Genomic DNA, 17,802 nt, shown 5'->3' with positions numbered 1-17,802 from the left:
AAAAAAAAAAAAAAAAAAAAAAAAAAAGGTGAAGATAGAATAGAGGATGATTCAGAGAAAAGAGTCTTAAAGAATATAAACAATTAAGAGGCAGATGGAAATGGGCTGGGGTTGTGGCTCAGCCGTAGAGCGTTCGCCCTGCACATGTGGGGCCCTGAGTTTGATCCTCAGCACCATGTAAAAATAAATTAATTAAGGTATTATGTCCAACTACAACTAAAAAATAAATATTTTTTTAAAAAGAGGCAGGTAGAAAGCGGAAACCAGTGAAAGGAAATAAAAGGGACTTCTCCGAGAATGGCAGGGGCATGGGGAGCCACCTGATCACACGCGCAGGCAAAGGGAAAAGATGGACAGAGGAAGGCAGGGGAGAGTTCAATAACGGGTGGAGGGCGGGTCCCACGGAGCTGCAGTGGCACAGGTGCACCTGTCACTCTTGGACAGAGCCAGCCCCTCCTCCGAGACTGGCCAAAGAGGGTTAACAGACAGTGGTAAAGGCAAGAGCAGAGGTGGAGAGAAAGGAAAGACCAGCGCCGACAGCCTCTCTCCTCCGCAGACTGCCCTCCAGAAACACGGAAGGCACTGGCCCATCAAATGGAAGGTCCCCGGTGCCGATGGATGCGCACAGGAGAGAGGAGTGCGGCACATGTCAGCCTCACGAGAATACAGAAGATAGCACCTTCTCCTTTATCTTCTTAAAAAACTCTTAAAAGCACAATCACAATGTATTACAGGATTTATAACAACGTAGAATGTATGCCAAAAAGAACACAAGAAAGAGTGGCGATTCACGTGTCCTGACCGAGGTCTCTTCTCTGAAATGTAAAGTAGTATATTTCTGTTTGAACAGATAAAATACGGCAGGCCATCAGCCATAGGTCAGTGGTTCCCAAAGTGGCCTGTAGGAAAGCTGGATCCAGAAATTCTAATCCCGAGCTGGCAGAAGTACCCAAAGCAGAGATTTACAAAAATGATATTTTAAAATAAAGACTATAAGAATCCTGTAGTAGAAAAATCTGTTTAACCTAATGTTTACCAAACTGACCACAGAACTCCCTTTCCAAGTTTTACTCACAGAAACTAGTGTTACCACAAAATGTACTTGGAAAACGCTGATAATTAGAGAGATGCTGGTAAGTCTCGGGAGATATTCTAATCACAGTATCAATTCAGATAAAGTTTAAACAATGTATTTGTATACCTGAGAAAAGAAGTAATTAATAGCTGTACAATTTCAGGGGTGGAGGGCCGGGGAAACACAGGTTTAGGGACCAAGCAGCTCTGGGTTTAAACCCTGACTCACCACTTACTGGATACGAGGCATCGGGCAATTTACTTCTTGTGAAGATTAAATGATAATGTAGTATCCATAAAAGAGCTGTGAGTTCCTGGGGCTCACTAAATAGTAAACGATGAAAAAAGAGCAGGAGGAGGAGAACAACAGGGGTCCCTTAAATAGTCCACCTCAGCAAATTTAAAAGGAAATTCAATTCTCCAAAGCTCCAGCTTACTTGAGGAATTGGGAGGAAATCTTCTCTGCAGATATTTTTTTAATATTTACTTTTTAGTTGTAGTTGACACAATACCTTTATTTTATTTATTTATTTTTATGTGGTGCTGAGGATCCAACCCGGGCCTCACATGTGTGAGACAAGTGCTCTGCCACTGAGCCACACCCCAGCTCTCTATGAAGATTTTTTATGAGTGGAATTTAATGTCAGAAGAACTCAGTGTGACACTCAACTAAGAGGTTTCCTCACTGAGACACAAAATGGATTTTATCACCACGACATGTATCATGGCCAGACTTCCAAAGACAGCCCTTCCTGACGTTCCAGAGAGGTCTCTTAGGTAAAAGTGAAATAATGGAAATACTAATTAAAGCCTGTGAATAAAGGCCTTGTGGCCATTTAAGTTAAATTTCTCACTGAAATGTTGTTCAATTTGGCTCTAACAATCATTATTGGAAAATATTTATGCTAATGAATTTTCCAATTAATATTCACTGAAGAGAATTTGAATAGACAGAAATTGGGAGTCATTCCAGGCAGTGGAAATCAGACAGCCTTTACAGGAACAATACATGAATCTAGTCAGAATGATAACAGAAGAAGTTGTGTGTGTCCTTTGGGAAGAAACACCGAGTCCAAGAGCAGAAGAAGGGTCTGGACGCTGGCCAGGCCAGGCGAAGTCGATCGTGACTTGAAACACAGGAGAAAACCACTGCTAAGCTCATCTCATGACTGATGTAATAAAAACAAAGTTTAAGGAAGATCAGTCTTTTAGTGACATTTAATTTGCAGGGTACAGGGAGTGAGTCAGGAAGGCTACTCATCACTCTAGTGGATGGCTTCAGGGAGACCTTACCTACAGTGGGGAGAGGCGCTTGTTATGTAAATAAACCAACGGATGAAGAAGTCTTGTTAAGGGGCCAATAAACAATGCCTGGCCATTTCCTGGTCAGAGAGAAGAGCCAGCTTGATGCTTTTAAGGGGGTGTGGGACACTATAAGGCAGACAAAGATTAGTATGATCAGTAGAAACTTGATTAGAATTTTGGAGAACTTGCCTTTGTATGACATTTTATTTTACATAAATATAGAAAAGTAATTTATATTGAATGTGTAATATATCCTGTGATGTGTTATTCCTCAGGTAGAATTACTTTTTAAATTATATTGGTCTAGGCTACCCTTAAAATCCAATTTAATGACAGCCATCCCCAAAGCCAGTAGGATTGGATTAAAATGATCTTATTAAGTGCAATTCATTAAAAAAGTCTCTGTAATGTAAGTATTATATTCCTGTTTCACAGATAAGAAAAAACACAAGGTAGATTTTAAAGGGATCAGCAAAGGAGTGACAGATTTTAATGAACTGAACTGACTCAGGCAATAGTTAAACCTTGCTAATTCTAATCCACCCAGGCCCACTGGCAAAAGCAGCAACAAAATAACATGTTAGCAAACAGGCCCAAGGCCATACTAGACTTCAAGTCAGGTACGCCTAGCAAACCTATATCTCAATTAAAAAACAGTTCATCCTAAAAATGTGTCCTACATTCTGAGACTAGGGAAGGTAATTTCCCTTCTGAATAACAACTTGGAGTTGGTGGAAAGAATGGGACGATAGATCTCCTAAAATGTGAGACTCCTTTAGCACCTAAGAATATATAAAGATTTGATAGCATCACAAAACAGCACATATAATTCTTACCATTAATAACTGGAGTGTAAACAACAATCCCAACCAAGTTTGGGTCAGATACAGTTGTGTCCAGAATAAGGCCCCCAATGCTGAAAGAAATAAAATCACATAATTTATGAAAGAGGAAGAAAAAGGAACTTGAAGTTGTTCTGTACCTACAGACACTTTGTAGTATAAAATGCTTACATACATTAAAAACAGAATAAAAATATTCAAAATATAAATCAATATCAATAGTAAAAAGTTGGAATTGTGTACTGTGGGCACATATGAACATGTAACAACAATTCCTGTCAGCACGTACAACTCTTAGGCACCAATTTTTAAAAGTGGGGAAAAACGGTAAAAAGTTGGAAATAAAACATGGCATAAGCTATAGCCCCAAATTTCAGGACTCTGATCTCCATATAAATCACTTGTTGAAAGAATAAGTACATGCTTTAAATTAAGAAATTATTAACCATGTCCTTTTCTAGGGAGTGAGACTAACAGTGGACTAATAGCATTTTATATCCTTCCATGCTTATTAATATTTGAAATCACCTACCACTCTCTGAATAGAATAATTTTTTAAAATATCTATTTGAGCCAGGTGCAGCTGTGTACTCCTGTAATTCTAGCTTCTGGGGAAGCTCAGGCAGGAGGAGCACAGATTCAAGGTAATCTATGTAACTTAGTGAAACCTGCTCTTTAAAAAAAAAAAAAAAGTATCTTTTCACATTTGAAGTAAGCAGTTTAAAGGGATGATTTTTATTGTGCTGAAAACAGATATGCCTGAGACGTGTCTTACCATCAGTAAATTAAAATAATAAGTTGTAACCATAGAAAGAACTGATCCCAAGAAGTCTAAAAAAAAAACCAAAGTTATTTTTAATATAATAAAGCAATGAGCCAGACACTCAATGTCTCAATAGGACTTGGAGGCCAAGGCCACCCTTAATGGGTCAACTTCAGTCTGTTGGCCTATGTGCTATAAAGCATCGCCAGTCCCACGGCACTCTATTGCCTAGCATGCCAAAAAAAATCAGACCAAATGTCTTACCACTACCTGATGGTTAACATTAGGAAACGATCATTTCCTTATTATTTTAATTCTTTTGAAAAATAAATTAATTTTGGCTTGATATGCTTAAACTGTGGAGGTTCCATTAGAAAGGGATACCAGAGGGTCTAAAAATAGTCCTTAGAAATATTTAGTATGTTAAGCCCATAGAGTATGTGTGTGTGTGTGTGTGTGTGTGTTATACACAAACACATACTACATATTCATACACATACTATATATAGCATATATATATGTATATGTACTCTATGTATATATAACATACATTATATAGTTGGTACTATGTGTGTATTTATGTAACTACTTATAAGTCAAAGAATAAATCTCCCTGTCAAAATGCAAAGCTCATAATGTAAATATGACATGAACATTTCTAAATAGTTTTGCTACCCAGGTAATGAAACTTACTAAAAAAATTTTAGAAAATACAAACAAAAAGAAAATAAAAACCAATCTTAGATATATCATTCAGAGTTATACTGTTAGCATGTTGGTATATAGCTTTGCATATATTTTTATTTATATATTTATTATTTAATTATTTATTTAAATTGACAAGTAAAAATTGCATGTATTTATGCTGTACAAAATGATGTTTTAAATATGTATGCATTGTGGAATGGCTGAGTCAAAGTCAATTAACATGGCAAAATTCACATAACAATCACATACTTTGAAAAATACAATACATTCTTATCAACTCTGGCCACCATGCTATACAGTAGACCTAACAAAAAATATGAATATTTGCACCCAAATCTCCCCAACCCCACCCCAAACATTTTAATGTATATTTTTAAAAATAAAAATTAGATCAAATTGTGAAAGTTTTGTTTCTGTTAAATTTTATTTTTATCAAACAAAGGTACATTATTGGAAAACTGAAAGGACCACAAAGCTTTATAATAAAATCATAGCCCAGATCCTTTCCTCTACTGGGAGTTCTTTTTAACTTCTTTAGCCGTTTCTCCTGGCATTTAATTCGGTTTCTAAATAACATGCTCCAGCTTGTATTTCTCATTTTTAATTCTAGACATTTCTCTAATGACTTCCTGCTCTGGCAGATGAGGATTTAGCCTCTTATAATCTCTCCCTACTTTGGAGCTTTCACAAATCCCTTCCTCCTTCATCCTGCCGATGTGGCTATGTTATAATTTGGGTGAAGTATTTAGGGTCGATTTTATTATAACAATGGAATCATTATTCATAGCCTAGTGTACAAAACATCCTCACATGTACTTTTGCTTTGCCTGATGTATTACTAATTCAGCCTCAAATGTGCAGCAAAGTCAATGAAATACCTCTAAATACATCAACATGTCAGGCATCCAATCAATTCCATGATTCTCAATTCTTAGAGACATCTCCTCTCATGCCCACTCCCCTCCTGACAACTGCATGGGCCACCAGATCTCAGGCACAGCTGCTGCCAGGCTGGGCCTTCACGTGCCTCTTGTTCTATTACCACCACCAAGTTCCAAAATTTCACTGGAAAAAGCAATCTACATTACAGAAAAAGGAACCACACAGTGTCACAGAATGGAACTCCTTGTTCTTGTGTTCTTTCTTGATTTATTTCCTCACGTTGATAGATGACTCTGTTTATCAGCTTAAACAGAAAGGGCATATGGGAACTAAATTCTATGAGATCCTGCCTGTCCGGAATTTTCTTTTTATTGTTTTTATTTTTATTCGTTCGTGTAGCTCTGTGGACATTCTCTTATTTGATACTGTGACTGTTTTATGTCCAAAATAATTAACCCTTGGAATTTTGAAGAAATCATTTCTGGCGTTGCTATTAGATGTCATATTAATACTGAGAAACTAATGTGATTCTATTTTTAAAAATGAATAACAGCAGCTTCTACCTCAAGGCCTGTCCTAAGGAAGGGGGTGTGACCTTGTCCTTGGAAAAACCCACAGAGGACTCCTAAGTACATACCCACCCTGCTGAGTTGTTTGTCTGTAAATAATAGGAGCGGTCTGGGGCGCCAGATATCCCTGACTCAGTTAGGCTAGGTGAGGGCCCACAGCAACCCCCCTAGCAACCTCCAATCAGCATAAGACAGGGAAAATACCTGGGGATGCCAGATGACCCCCAAGTAGTTTATGGTGGTTGATAACATGTTGGGAAACCATGTAGTTCAGCAAGTACACCCCTCGTGGCCTAAACCAATGAGTTCAAACGAATCCCCCTCTTGTACTAGCCAATCACCCCTACCCAACTTGTTCCTGCCGGTGAATGTGCTAATCAATGTTAAGAGTCGTTGTTTGATTTTCCCGCTGTGTGATTTTGTGACGCATAGAGTATCCCCCCAAACCTATAAAATCTCCCTGAACAAAGGATCGGGACTCACTCCCTGGGACTGCTGCGTTGGAAACGGTTGTGAGTCCAGGCTGGAGCTTGCAATAAAGACTCTTGTGTGATTGCATCAGATTCCGCTCCTGGAGGTCTACTGGGGTCCCACGAATCTGGCATAACAATACCCAGACCTTTATGTGTAACTTCCTTTTTCTGGAACTTGTGATTTATGACGACATGCGCACTAGATGGCCCTTTCAATTTGGAAACCAGGTTCCAGGTAATTTTCTCTCCTTATCATTTGCCTCCTATTGTCCACCTCTTTGCTCTCTACTGTCCAGGAGAGTTCATCTGCTTCTGGAGGCAGGAGTGCTTCCTGCCTCTTTTTTTTTTTTCCCCTAATAGTCGGTTCTGACATTCTGGATGTCACAGCATGTCTTAGTCTGAGGACACGATGATGGTTTTTTGATGAGCTCTTGCCCTTCTTTGAGTACCTATGTTAGTCGGTTTTGCATACTGGAGGCCTTCACCACATGCCTGGCCATGCTTCCTGCCTGCTGCTCCCTCAGGGCCCCGCACAGTGTTCGTGTAGCTCCGGAGACATGGGCAGTCTATCACCATGTGGCCTTGCAGCCCTTCCACCACAGGGACAATAAGGGTCAGTATCTGCAGGTATTTTCTTTTGTGCTGATAAGTTTCCTCAGAAATAATTAACTTTTTTTCTTTGGGCCTGGAGGCATAGCCTCATCACCAGGATTTTATGAACAGAGAAAAGGAAGTGGGTGACTCTCTCCAGTCCCCGTGGACCTTCCCCTCCTCTTCCTCTCTTCCAGACAGTGCTTGATCCGCTCCTCACCTGCGCAGGCGTCCTGGCACCTGGAGCCTCTCTGACGTAGCCTCTCCAGGGTTCCTTCTGCCAAGGGGGAGGCGGCATTCAGCCTGGGGTCTAGCTGTTCCCTACGCTTTCCCCCCGACCTTCACTCCAGCTTTCAGGAGAACCGATGCCTCTATGTCCTCCGCCTCCCTGGGTTTCTGAGAGTCCCACCAGTTTGCTCCTAAAAGATGCCTACTTCCAGCTGTTTCCTTTCCGCCTGTTTGTTACCCACGATTGCTCTGATTTCTATCTTTCAATGTTTGGAGAATCTCACCTGCTACCCTCTCTGAGTTCCCCTTTGTCTCCATGGTCTCACAGCATTTTTGTTTTCCGTCATCTTAGTAGTTTCAGGGAAGAAAAAGACAAATGTGTCTTAATTTACCATGTTTATAGGAAATCCATACTCTTTTCTAAGTTACTCTCTAGTATTTCTATAATGTTCTTTTTAATGGCTAATATTCTATTTTATGACTATACTACAGTTTATTTAATCGATATCTGGATGCTAGAATTTAAAGTTGTTAAATTTTTTCTTATTAAAAACTCCACTGTGATGAGAATGTTTGCAATTATATCTTTTGCATATACCTTCAATTATATTTTTAAGTCTGTCAGAATCCTGGATGAGTCAAATGGCATGTACATTTCCAAGGCTTTCTGACACTTACAACTTACTATTCAAAGTAAGTAATGTCTTGGGCTGGGGCTGGGGCTGGGGCTCAGCCATAGTGCACTTGCCTGGCATGTGTGAGGCACTGGATTTGAGTCTCAGCACCACATATAAATAAAGAAATAAATAGATAAAGGTCATCAGAAACTTAAAAATATATATTTAAAAAAATAAGTAATGTATTTGTTGGGTTAAATACAAACATACACACACACACACACACACACAGTTTTATTTATCCATCCAGTAAGGCTCTTGTTGAAGAGAAGTTTGAAATTCATGGCCGATAGTTTCAGCACATCTACTGATTTCAATAACTTCTGTAACTTCCCTTATTACCTGAGAGAATTATGAAATGGCTATATAAAATGATTAATCCAAGAAATAAAAACAGGCCATTTTGAAATATGCACACACATACACACACACTTTAGCACTAACCTACTTATCACCATCGCCGTGATGACGGGCTCCCAGCCTGAGTGGAGAACTGTCCTCGTAGCTGGATGTTTGGCAGCTATTATAATCCAGATAGGAGTTAGGGCCAAGAAAAAGGCACCAACTAGTGGAGAAACGTAGTAATAGGTCTCTAAAATTAAGAAAAAAGAGACATTTCAATTTGTCTTCTCTCTCAGTAGCAAATACAAATTATCGAGAGTATGAGTTTACTAGAAGATGCGACGCAAGCAAACATATCGACATGCCTTACATGTTCTATAAACTTGCAAAAAAATAGAACTGTAGGCAAAATTTAAAAATTTAATTATGTAACAGAAAACTAACACTTCAATTCACAAATGTTTATCACAAAACAGCTGTGTGACATACATGAGAACAGCAATAATACATCTAAGGATTTCAAGAACAACAATAAAAGATTAACGTTTAGCAGATTACCAAGACTTTGTTACCCTTGTCTGTGAAGAATCTCACTTGATCACAATTATTCATTCCCTCTCCATCCTTGGACTTATCTACATATAGAGAAAACCTCTCTACTTCATTGACTTTGGATCTGGCCATTTGTCCTGTTTGGTGCTCATGATTTATGCCATCTCTAAACAAAATTTTAAATGTGCTTTCTTAAATGTCTAAAATATGCGTGTGCACTGTTCTCAGGCACTTGACAACGGACCTTACCAGACCAGGATTCCTGAGGGAAGGGGAAGACAAGAGATGAGCACTCCAAGAACCCCAACACATACAGACCACAGCACCGGGAGGGAGAACTCTGGCAGAGCGCTGCTAAAGCAGCAGGAATGGACAAGGCAGAATCCACAGAAGAGGCAGCTGTCAGAGCAAGCTTGAGAACCAAGCTGTGAGCCATGTACACTCGGGGTGAGCGCCAAGGCTGGCCAAGAACCACCAGGCAATTGTAAACTGAAGATTTCCCAGAGTTCACAAAGGTCTGGAAGTCATTCAAGATCTAACCCCCAAGAGAGGAGAGGTCTCTTTGAACACTGAGAGCTTTCAGCAGAGACCTGAAAAAGGTCACACCCTTCTAGTAGGACTAGCCCTAGAATAAAGTCTGCTATGGACCTGCCTCAAAGTAACTTTAAATCAGGCTTAGCAAGCTTCAGCTAGTTCACAAATGGCTGCACATGAGAATCAAGTCCAACATTCCACATGCAGAAAACCATCAGACACCCAAGAACATGGTACCCACCGTGTCCAGCAACCAACCAAGAATCAGGTAGAATATCTGATTCCACTGGAACTCTGAGACTTTCTACACAGAAAGTTCACTTTATCTTACAGAAGTTTTCAAGTACTTAACCTATAAATCCAATAAACTAAATGTATAGATATGGTGACTTAAGTTTTTGTAAATATTCATATAATGTAAACAAATTTGGTAAGAAATCTATTTAAAAACTACAATAAGTCAATTACTTAATTATAAATTTTGAAATGGAATTAGGAGACTGACATATTGCTCTAGTAGGCTGTTATAAGTATATAAAATAAATACGTGCTGCCTCTTTAGCATAAAATTAGTAATTCCATGAGTTTGACTTGCAAATATTTTTATATTTAAATTTAAATCTCCCCATGGTTGGAAGTTGCATATCCTTTATTTAAACACTTAGATATCATCCCAAGACATTTTTGGTGATAGCATTTTAGCTGATCAAAGTTTTATTTTTAAGATTTCAGACAGGATACCCTGGATTCTTCTTGATAACTTTAATACATATTGTGTTTAGTAATGATTTTATAACTTCAAGAAAGGTTGATCTCACAGTCATTGTTTGTAGCCTTCAGCCTAGATTAAATGTTACTTAATTTTTCTATTATCTAACAGAATTCAGCAATCCTTACCTCAATTCTTATCTTTAATTTTCATTTATTTAGCTTCTGAAGACATTTAAGATCTTCCTACCTATGACTAAAGATGCCTGAACCAGATAGAAATTCAATTTTTTCCCCCTTTTTCTATCAGGTACGATAGAACAAGCAATTACTACAGATATTAAAATAACATTTAAACAAATTTCATTCCCATGGCTATCTGGATTTGCCACCACCAATTCCAATTAATTATACTAACAAAACTCATTTTTACATTTTCTTCCATTTAAAGGAATATGACTAATGCTACATTCTGTCTCATTTTCTCCAGTGTTTTTCAAAAGATGAAAAAAACCTTCACTTGTTGAATGGATTCCGTTTTCCTCATAAATCATTAGATAAGGGTAAACAATATTCCAATGAGGAAGCACTCCTACCTCCTAAAACAACTGCAGTGACCAGCGATCTCTCTATGGGACCAAAAAGAAACTAAAACCACTAGACAGAGATGAAAAGCACTACTCTGCAGGTCAGGTCACGTCAGGTCAAAACAGGAGCAGCACGCCAGACTCTAAAGAAATCGTCCCCAGCGGTCACCCTCTAGACAGACATCTGAAGTTGAAAAGCACCCACCCTGGCCCAGAATCACTGTCCTATGTTTTCAAAGAGCGGGGAAAATGTCTCAGGAAAGAAAAAGAATGACTGGGGGTCTGGGGCTGTGGCTTAGGGGGGAGCACTTGTACCTGTGAGGCACTGGGTCCGATCCTCAGCACCACATAAAAATAAATAAATAAATCCAAGGTATTATGTCCATCTACAACTTAAAAAATATTAAAATAAAGAGTGGGTAGTTCCACAAAAAGTTAAACCCTTCCCACACGACCCCACCAGTTCTACTCCTCAGCGTACACCCAGGGGAACTGAGCACACATTTACACAAAAACTTGACTGGGATGTTCCTAGCAGCAGCATCCATAAAACCCCAGAAGGGGAAGCAACCCAAATCTCTCTCAGATGGTGAATGGAGATACTTCACATTACTGAGCCATATTGTTGATCCACACAATGAAATACTATTCCGCACTCAGACTCAATACGGATTAATGCTAGAATATGGATGAACCCTGAAAACATCATCTAAGACATAAAAGGTCACATACCGTCCAATGCCATTTGTATGAAATGCTCAGAATAAGCAAATCCAAAGAAAACAGATTATCGAGGAAGGAGGAAATGAGGAGTACTCCAAAAGGGTGACAGGTTTCTTTCAGGGTGAGGAAAATGTTCTGGAATTAAGTCACAGTTACAGTGGCCATTGAATTGTTCACTTTAAAAAGGAGAATTGCATGGATGTGATACCCAATTTTTAGAAATTCTAACAATAGAAAATAAATTTTAAATTTAAATGGAAATAAATTCTAACATTGGAAATAATCTTTAAAAATGTCTATGACTGCACATATGGTACGATGCTACATCGTGTACACAGAAATGAAAACTTGTGCTGCAATTGTGTACAAGGAATCAAAATGCATTCTGCTGTTTTATATAATTAAAGAAAATAAATAGTTTTAAAAAGTCACTGTCAAAAACCACATATATACACACATACATATACATAAATAGAAAAGATAACACAAATGGGGTAAAATGTTAACAAGTGAAATCTAGTAAAGATATTCCGGTGTTTTTTTAACTAGCATAATTAATCAATTTATTGATCTAATCCATTGACTAATCCAACTGATCCATCAAAATGGATTCATTCATGAAAAAGATTAATCCACTGCTGGCTGAATGAACTATGTCAGGTGTCACCTGGCTGGAGGAAGTAGGTCACTAGGGCGTGCCCTGGAAGGGCCCTTCCTCTCTCTGTGCTTCCTGGTGGCCATGAGCTGAGCAGTTTTCCTTCACTACTTCATTCCACCATGATGTTTCCACCACGACCTGGCAGACCATGGACATAGACTGAATCCTCTGAAATCATGAGCCAAAATAAATCTTTCTTCCTCTAAGTTGTTCTTGTCAGGTGTTTTGTGACAGCTATGAAAAGCTTACTAACACAGGGGCATTTTTCAACCACTATTGTATGATTTCTTTAATAGCATTCATTTGTTCTCATCCCAAATTCTTCTGAAGTATGTAGCTATTATGAGTGACAGATTTCATGTATTAGCTACTTCTGTGTGAACAACAAAGCATGGTAGAGCACTTGCCCAGCATGAGTAAGATCCTGGGTTCAGTACCCAAAACTGCACAACACACACACACACACACACACACACACACACACACCAAAGCAACAGGCATTTGCAAACAAGTTTTTCTCAATGCGCATTAATAATCCTCACAATTTCTTAGGGAACTGACATTCTAGAAATCACTTTAAGATGGAACAATACTAAAAATCACTCAAGCACAGTGACTCTCAAGGATAATTTAAGATTCTACTCACATCAACAAATCAAGGCAGTAGTGCTCTAGAATGCCCTGTAAATAACTAAGTGATATCCCTGTAAGTCTCACAGGATTAAAATAACTGTAAGCTGATTACTATTGCACTTACAGCTTTAACTAAGCCACCTTTTTAAAGCTAACCTTGAAGAATAGGAAATGAATCAAATTTTGCTTCTCAGATCTTGCCTAAAAAGTTAGAAGCTGATAGTTTATTCAAGTCTATAAATACTACATGCCAGGTGTAGAAGCACACACCTATCATTCCAACTACTTGGGAGCCTGAGGCAGGTGGACTGTAAGTTTGAGGCCAGCCTGGGCAATTAGCCAGATTCAGTCTCAAAATAAAAAGGGTTTAGGATGCAGTAGCTCAGTAGTAGCACAGCCCCGGGTTCCATCCCCAGTACTGCAAAAATAAGTAATACTTACGATATACAGCCATATAGCTATAAGTATTGAAAAGGAATTTTAAAAATACTCTTAAAAGTTATGTAAACAAGGGGGCTGGAGTTGTAGCTCAGTGGAAGAGAACTTGCTAGCATGTGTGAGGCACTGGGTTCGATTCTCAGCACCACATACAAATAAATAAAATAAAGGTCCATCAACATCTAAGAAATTTTTTTTTAAAAAAGGTATGTAAACAAGAAAGAAAGGGCAAGAATCAGTATGTACAAGTATTTCAGTTACTGGCCCAATGTTAAGTTCAATAGCTTCTGAAGATTACTGGATGTCTGAAGGGTTTTGCATGGCTGTGCAATGGTGCATGCCTACAATGCTAGCTAGTCAGGAAGCTGAGGCAGGAGGATTGCAAGTTTGAGGCGAGTTTAGTTAAATGAGAAGAGACCCCTTCTTAAAATAAAAAATTAAAACAGCTTGGGATGCAGCTTAGGCGTAGAGAACTTGCCTACATATGTGAGGACCTGAGTTCAATTCCCAGCACCCCCCCAAAAAAAAAATTACCAAGTGAATATAGAAATGCTTCTGTGGAGGCTCGAAATACCTCCACAAGCAAAAATATATCATAATCTCATAATCCAGAGCTTAGGTTACTATTTCCTCTCCTGTTTCCATTTGAAATAGATCTTTTCTGGTGATATATTACCCTTTTTTTTTCCTGCAGCAATAATCTTTATATACTTTCTGCTTTGGCAAGAATCTCCCTGATACTATGTCATCATCAAAAGTATTTTTTTGCTATAGTCCATTATATTGTTGGACAGTTATTGTGCCAAATCATTCCAAGAGTTATCTATCTTCTGTTTCTATGAACACATATAACACTTCCCAAATTACTTCTAGAGCACTTTCAAAATGAATAAAGTGTTTGGTGAAGTGCTATTTATTTACCACCTACTACATATATGGTATTATAGGATACTACAGAGAATAAAATAAAAACTATATTGTCCTCAAAAAGCTTATACCAGCACAAAGGGAAATACTGTATTTATACAAAAAGCTACAATCACTGGCTAAATTTAAAGAATGTCAGAAAAGGAGTGCCAATAAAGTGATATTGGAGCCAGGTGTAGTGGCACATGCCTATAATCCCAGAGGCTTTGGAGGCTGAGGCGGGAAGATCAAAAGTTCAAAGCCAGCCTCAGGAACTTAGTGAGGCCTCCCTAAGCAATTTACTGAGACCCTGTTCTCAAAATAAAATATAAAAAGGGCTGGGGATGTAGCTCAGTGGTTAAGTGCCTCTAAACTCAATCCCTGGTTTTAAAAAAAAATGTTATTGGAATTCAGAGCAGAAAAGATCACTTAAGATTAGGAAAATCTATGAAGTTGGCCTTAAAAAGTGAGAAGGATCCTAGCCAGGGGCAGCAGCATGTGCCTATAATCCCTGAAACAGGTCAAGGTCAGCCCCAGCAACTTAGTGAAACCCAGTCTCAAAAAACAAAACAAAAAAGGCTGGGGATGTATCTCAGTGGTAAAGTGCCCCTGAGTTCAATCCCCAGTCCCCCAAAAATAAAAAGTGAGAAGAACCCTGACCGGCCTTGATGGGAAGGAGCGGATGGCTGGGGAGGGGGAGACGTAAGGAAACCGCACGGATGGTGCATGAAATGTGTGCATGGCTGGACTCGGCTGGAGGGAGACCCCAGGAGGGGAGAAGCAGGGAGGCTGGAGGAGATGAGGCTCCAGGAGCTTCACCACCAGGCTCCAACCACCTCCACAAGCAAAAAAGGGCTGTGCAGAGTGACTCAAAAACTAAAGGCAAGAAGAGTAAACAGAGCTTGGGGCTTAATTTGTTGTTTTTGAAGTGGGCAGGTGAAGGGGGAGGTTTCCGTAATTACTTCAGCTATCAGAAGTCGGCAAGTTTTCACAGGGCCAAGAGAAAGGTAGCCGCTGAGTGAATGAACAGTGACCTTGGCACAGTGTGGCAGCCAACAGCACGCGAGGGGACTGTGCAGTCACTGCAGAACTGAGTGGGAACTACAGACGCTTTAGGTACGTGACGTGAAAGTTTGATAGACAGACTAGATGGTCACTTCAATTGAGTAAGTTATTCCCTCTCCCTCTTTCTGTGACAAGAGCAGTCAAAATCTATTCTTAGCTCACTTCCAGTACACAAAGCAACATTATTAAATACAGTCCTCGGGCTATAATTAGGTCCTGGACCTGCAACTCCGTTCCTTTGACCCACATCCCCCCATCTTCTGCCCCCATCCCTAGCCCTACTCCCCATAACTGCCCTTCTACGTTTGTTTCTGCTAATTTCATTCAGCAGGATGATGCCCTACAGGTTCATCCAGATTGTCATGAATGGCAGGATCTTTTAAGCTTGAGTGACACTGCATTGTGTGCATATGGGCGTGTGTGTGTGTGTGTGTGTGTGTGTGTGTATCACGGTTTCTTTATCCATTCATCTGATGAATGGTTTACTCCGGTATCTTGGCTATCGCAGTCAATGCTGCAGTGAACATGGAGTGCAGATATCTCCACAAGGTGCTGATTTCATTCTCTGTGAATATATGCCCAAAAGGGATTGCTGGGATATATGGTACTCCTATTTTTACTTTTTGATGAACTCCCAGTTTTCTGTAATGGTTACACCAATTTACATTCCCACCAATACCATACAAGGATTCCCTTTCCTCCTCAACACACTTTCTTGGGTCTTATTGATAGCAGCCATCCTAACAGGTGTGAGACAGTATCTCACTGCGGTTTAGATATGCGTTTCCCTAATGATTAGGGATGTTCTGCACCTTTCACATCCCTTGGGAGAAATGTCTATTCAGCAGGTCCTTTGCCCATTTAAAAAGAAAAATCAGTTTTTGTTTGTTTGTTTGTTTGTTTTAGTTATCAAGATATACAGCTCCTTATATTTGGGATATCAGCACCTCACCAGGTATGTTCACAATGTCTTCTCCCATCCCTGATCTGCCCTTTCACTTTGCTCATTGTTCTTTGTTGTGCAGAAACGATTAGGTTGATGGTCCTACTTGTCTGCTTTTGGTTTTGTCACAATGTTCAAAAAGTCATTGCTAAAGCCAACGTCCCTTTTTTTTTTTCCCCTTTCCCCTCACTTCCTCTTATATGTAATTTTGTATAACGATGAGGGTCTCCTTCCAGGAGAGAAATGAATTACAGTAGATGGGGTAGAGAGAGAAGATTGGGAGGGGAGGGGAGGGGAGGGGAGGGGAGGGGAGGGGGGATAGTAGAGGATAGGAAAGGCAGCAAAATACAACAGACACTAGTATGGCAGTATGTAAAAAAGTGGATGTGTAACCGATGTGATTCTGCAATCTGTATACGGGGAAAAAAATGGGAGTTCATAACCCACTTGAATCAAATGTTTGAGATATGATATGTCAAGAGCTTTGTAATATTTTGAACAACCAATAATAAAAAAATTAAATTAAAAAAAATAAAGCCAATGTCAAGGAGCTTTCCCTCTATGTTTTCCTTCTAGGAGATTTATGTTTCAGTTCTTGCATTCGAGTCTTTAACACATTCTTTGTTGATTTTTATGCATGGCAGAGAGTTCAGGTTTTTCTGCGTGTGGATATCCAGTTCTCCTGGTATCTTTAGTTGAACAGACTCTTATTCCCACATGCGTCTTCTAGGTGTCCTTGCTGACATCGTGCACTGGGTTTACTTCTTGGCTCTCTATTCTGGTCTATTGGTCTATGTGTCTATTTTATAGCATTTTGATTGTTATGGCTTATGATATAACTGAAACCAGGGAGTGAGATACCCTCCAATTTTTTCTCTCTCAAGATTTCGCTGGCTACTCAGTCTTTTGTGGTATCATATAAATTATAGGATGCCTTTTCTATTTCTGTGAAGAATGGCATTAGAATTTTAAGAGGGATTACACGGAACTTGCATGTTGCTTGAGGTAGTATAAATTATTTTACATTTATATATATCCTGATAACATCATATACAGCATATGTTATTCATCATACATTGTAGTTGGGTTCATTCTGACAAAATCATACATGTGAGGAGTTTGATTTCTATCTCCAAATCCCCTTTTTCCTATCCCTTAGTATGAACATTTTAACATAGTATGGGAAGTACTATCAAAAGCAATCAGACAAGAAAAAGAAATGACATCCCTACCACCTCCAGTACTGTGTTGAACAGAAGCAACAGGGCAAACTTGCCATGCACCAGATCTTAAAGAAAAACTTTGTTTTCCTCCACTGATTATGATGTTAGCTATGGACTTTAAAAAATGGCCTTCATTGAAGAAATTTTCTTCTACACCTAAATTGTTGAACATCTTATCAAGAAAAGATATTGAGGGCTGGGGATATAGCTCAGTTGGTAGAGTGCTTGCCTCAAATGTACAAGGCTCTGGGTTCAGTCCCCAGTACCGCAAAAATAAAAAAGAAAAGATGTCAAACTTTGTCAATAACTATTCCAGCATCTATCAAGGTGGTCGGTAGTTTTTACTTTTCCTTCTGTTACCCAGTATGTCATGCTGAC

General features: G+C 39.2%; 1 protein-coding gene across 2 annotated transcripts in view; it reads right to left on the bottom strand.

Annotated features, from left to right (window-relative positions):
* The window catches only part of Slc41a2 (solute carrier family 41 member 2), a 135,950-nt gene that overhangs the window by 43,609 nt on the left and 74,539 nt on the right, over positions 1-17,802 (bottom strand). For both annotated transcript variants that reach the window (XM_048802829.1, XM_015482823.2), the window contains exons 8-9: positions 8,557-8,704; positions 3,216-3,295 (exon numbers count right to left, since the gene is read on the bottom strand). In XM_048802829.1, coding sequence (XP_048658786.1) covers positions 3,216-3,295; positions 8,557-8,704 — 228 coding nt within the window. The remainder of the gene's footprint in view (positions 1-3,215; positions 3,296-8,556; positions 8,705-17,802) is intronic.

This window comes from Marmota marmota, unplaced genomic scaffold (genome assembly GCF_001458135.2).
Source record: "Marmota marmota marmota unplaced genomic scaffold, marMar, whole genome shotgun sequence".
Taxonomy (NCBI): Eukaryota; Metazoa; Chordata; class Mammalia; order Rodentia; family Sciuridae; genus Marmota; species Marmota marmota.
This window is presented reverse-complemented; position numbering and strand designations above follow the sequence as displayed.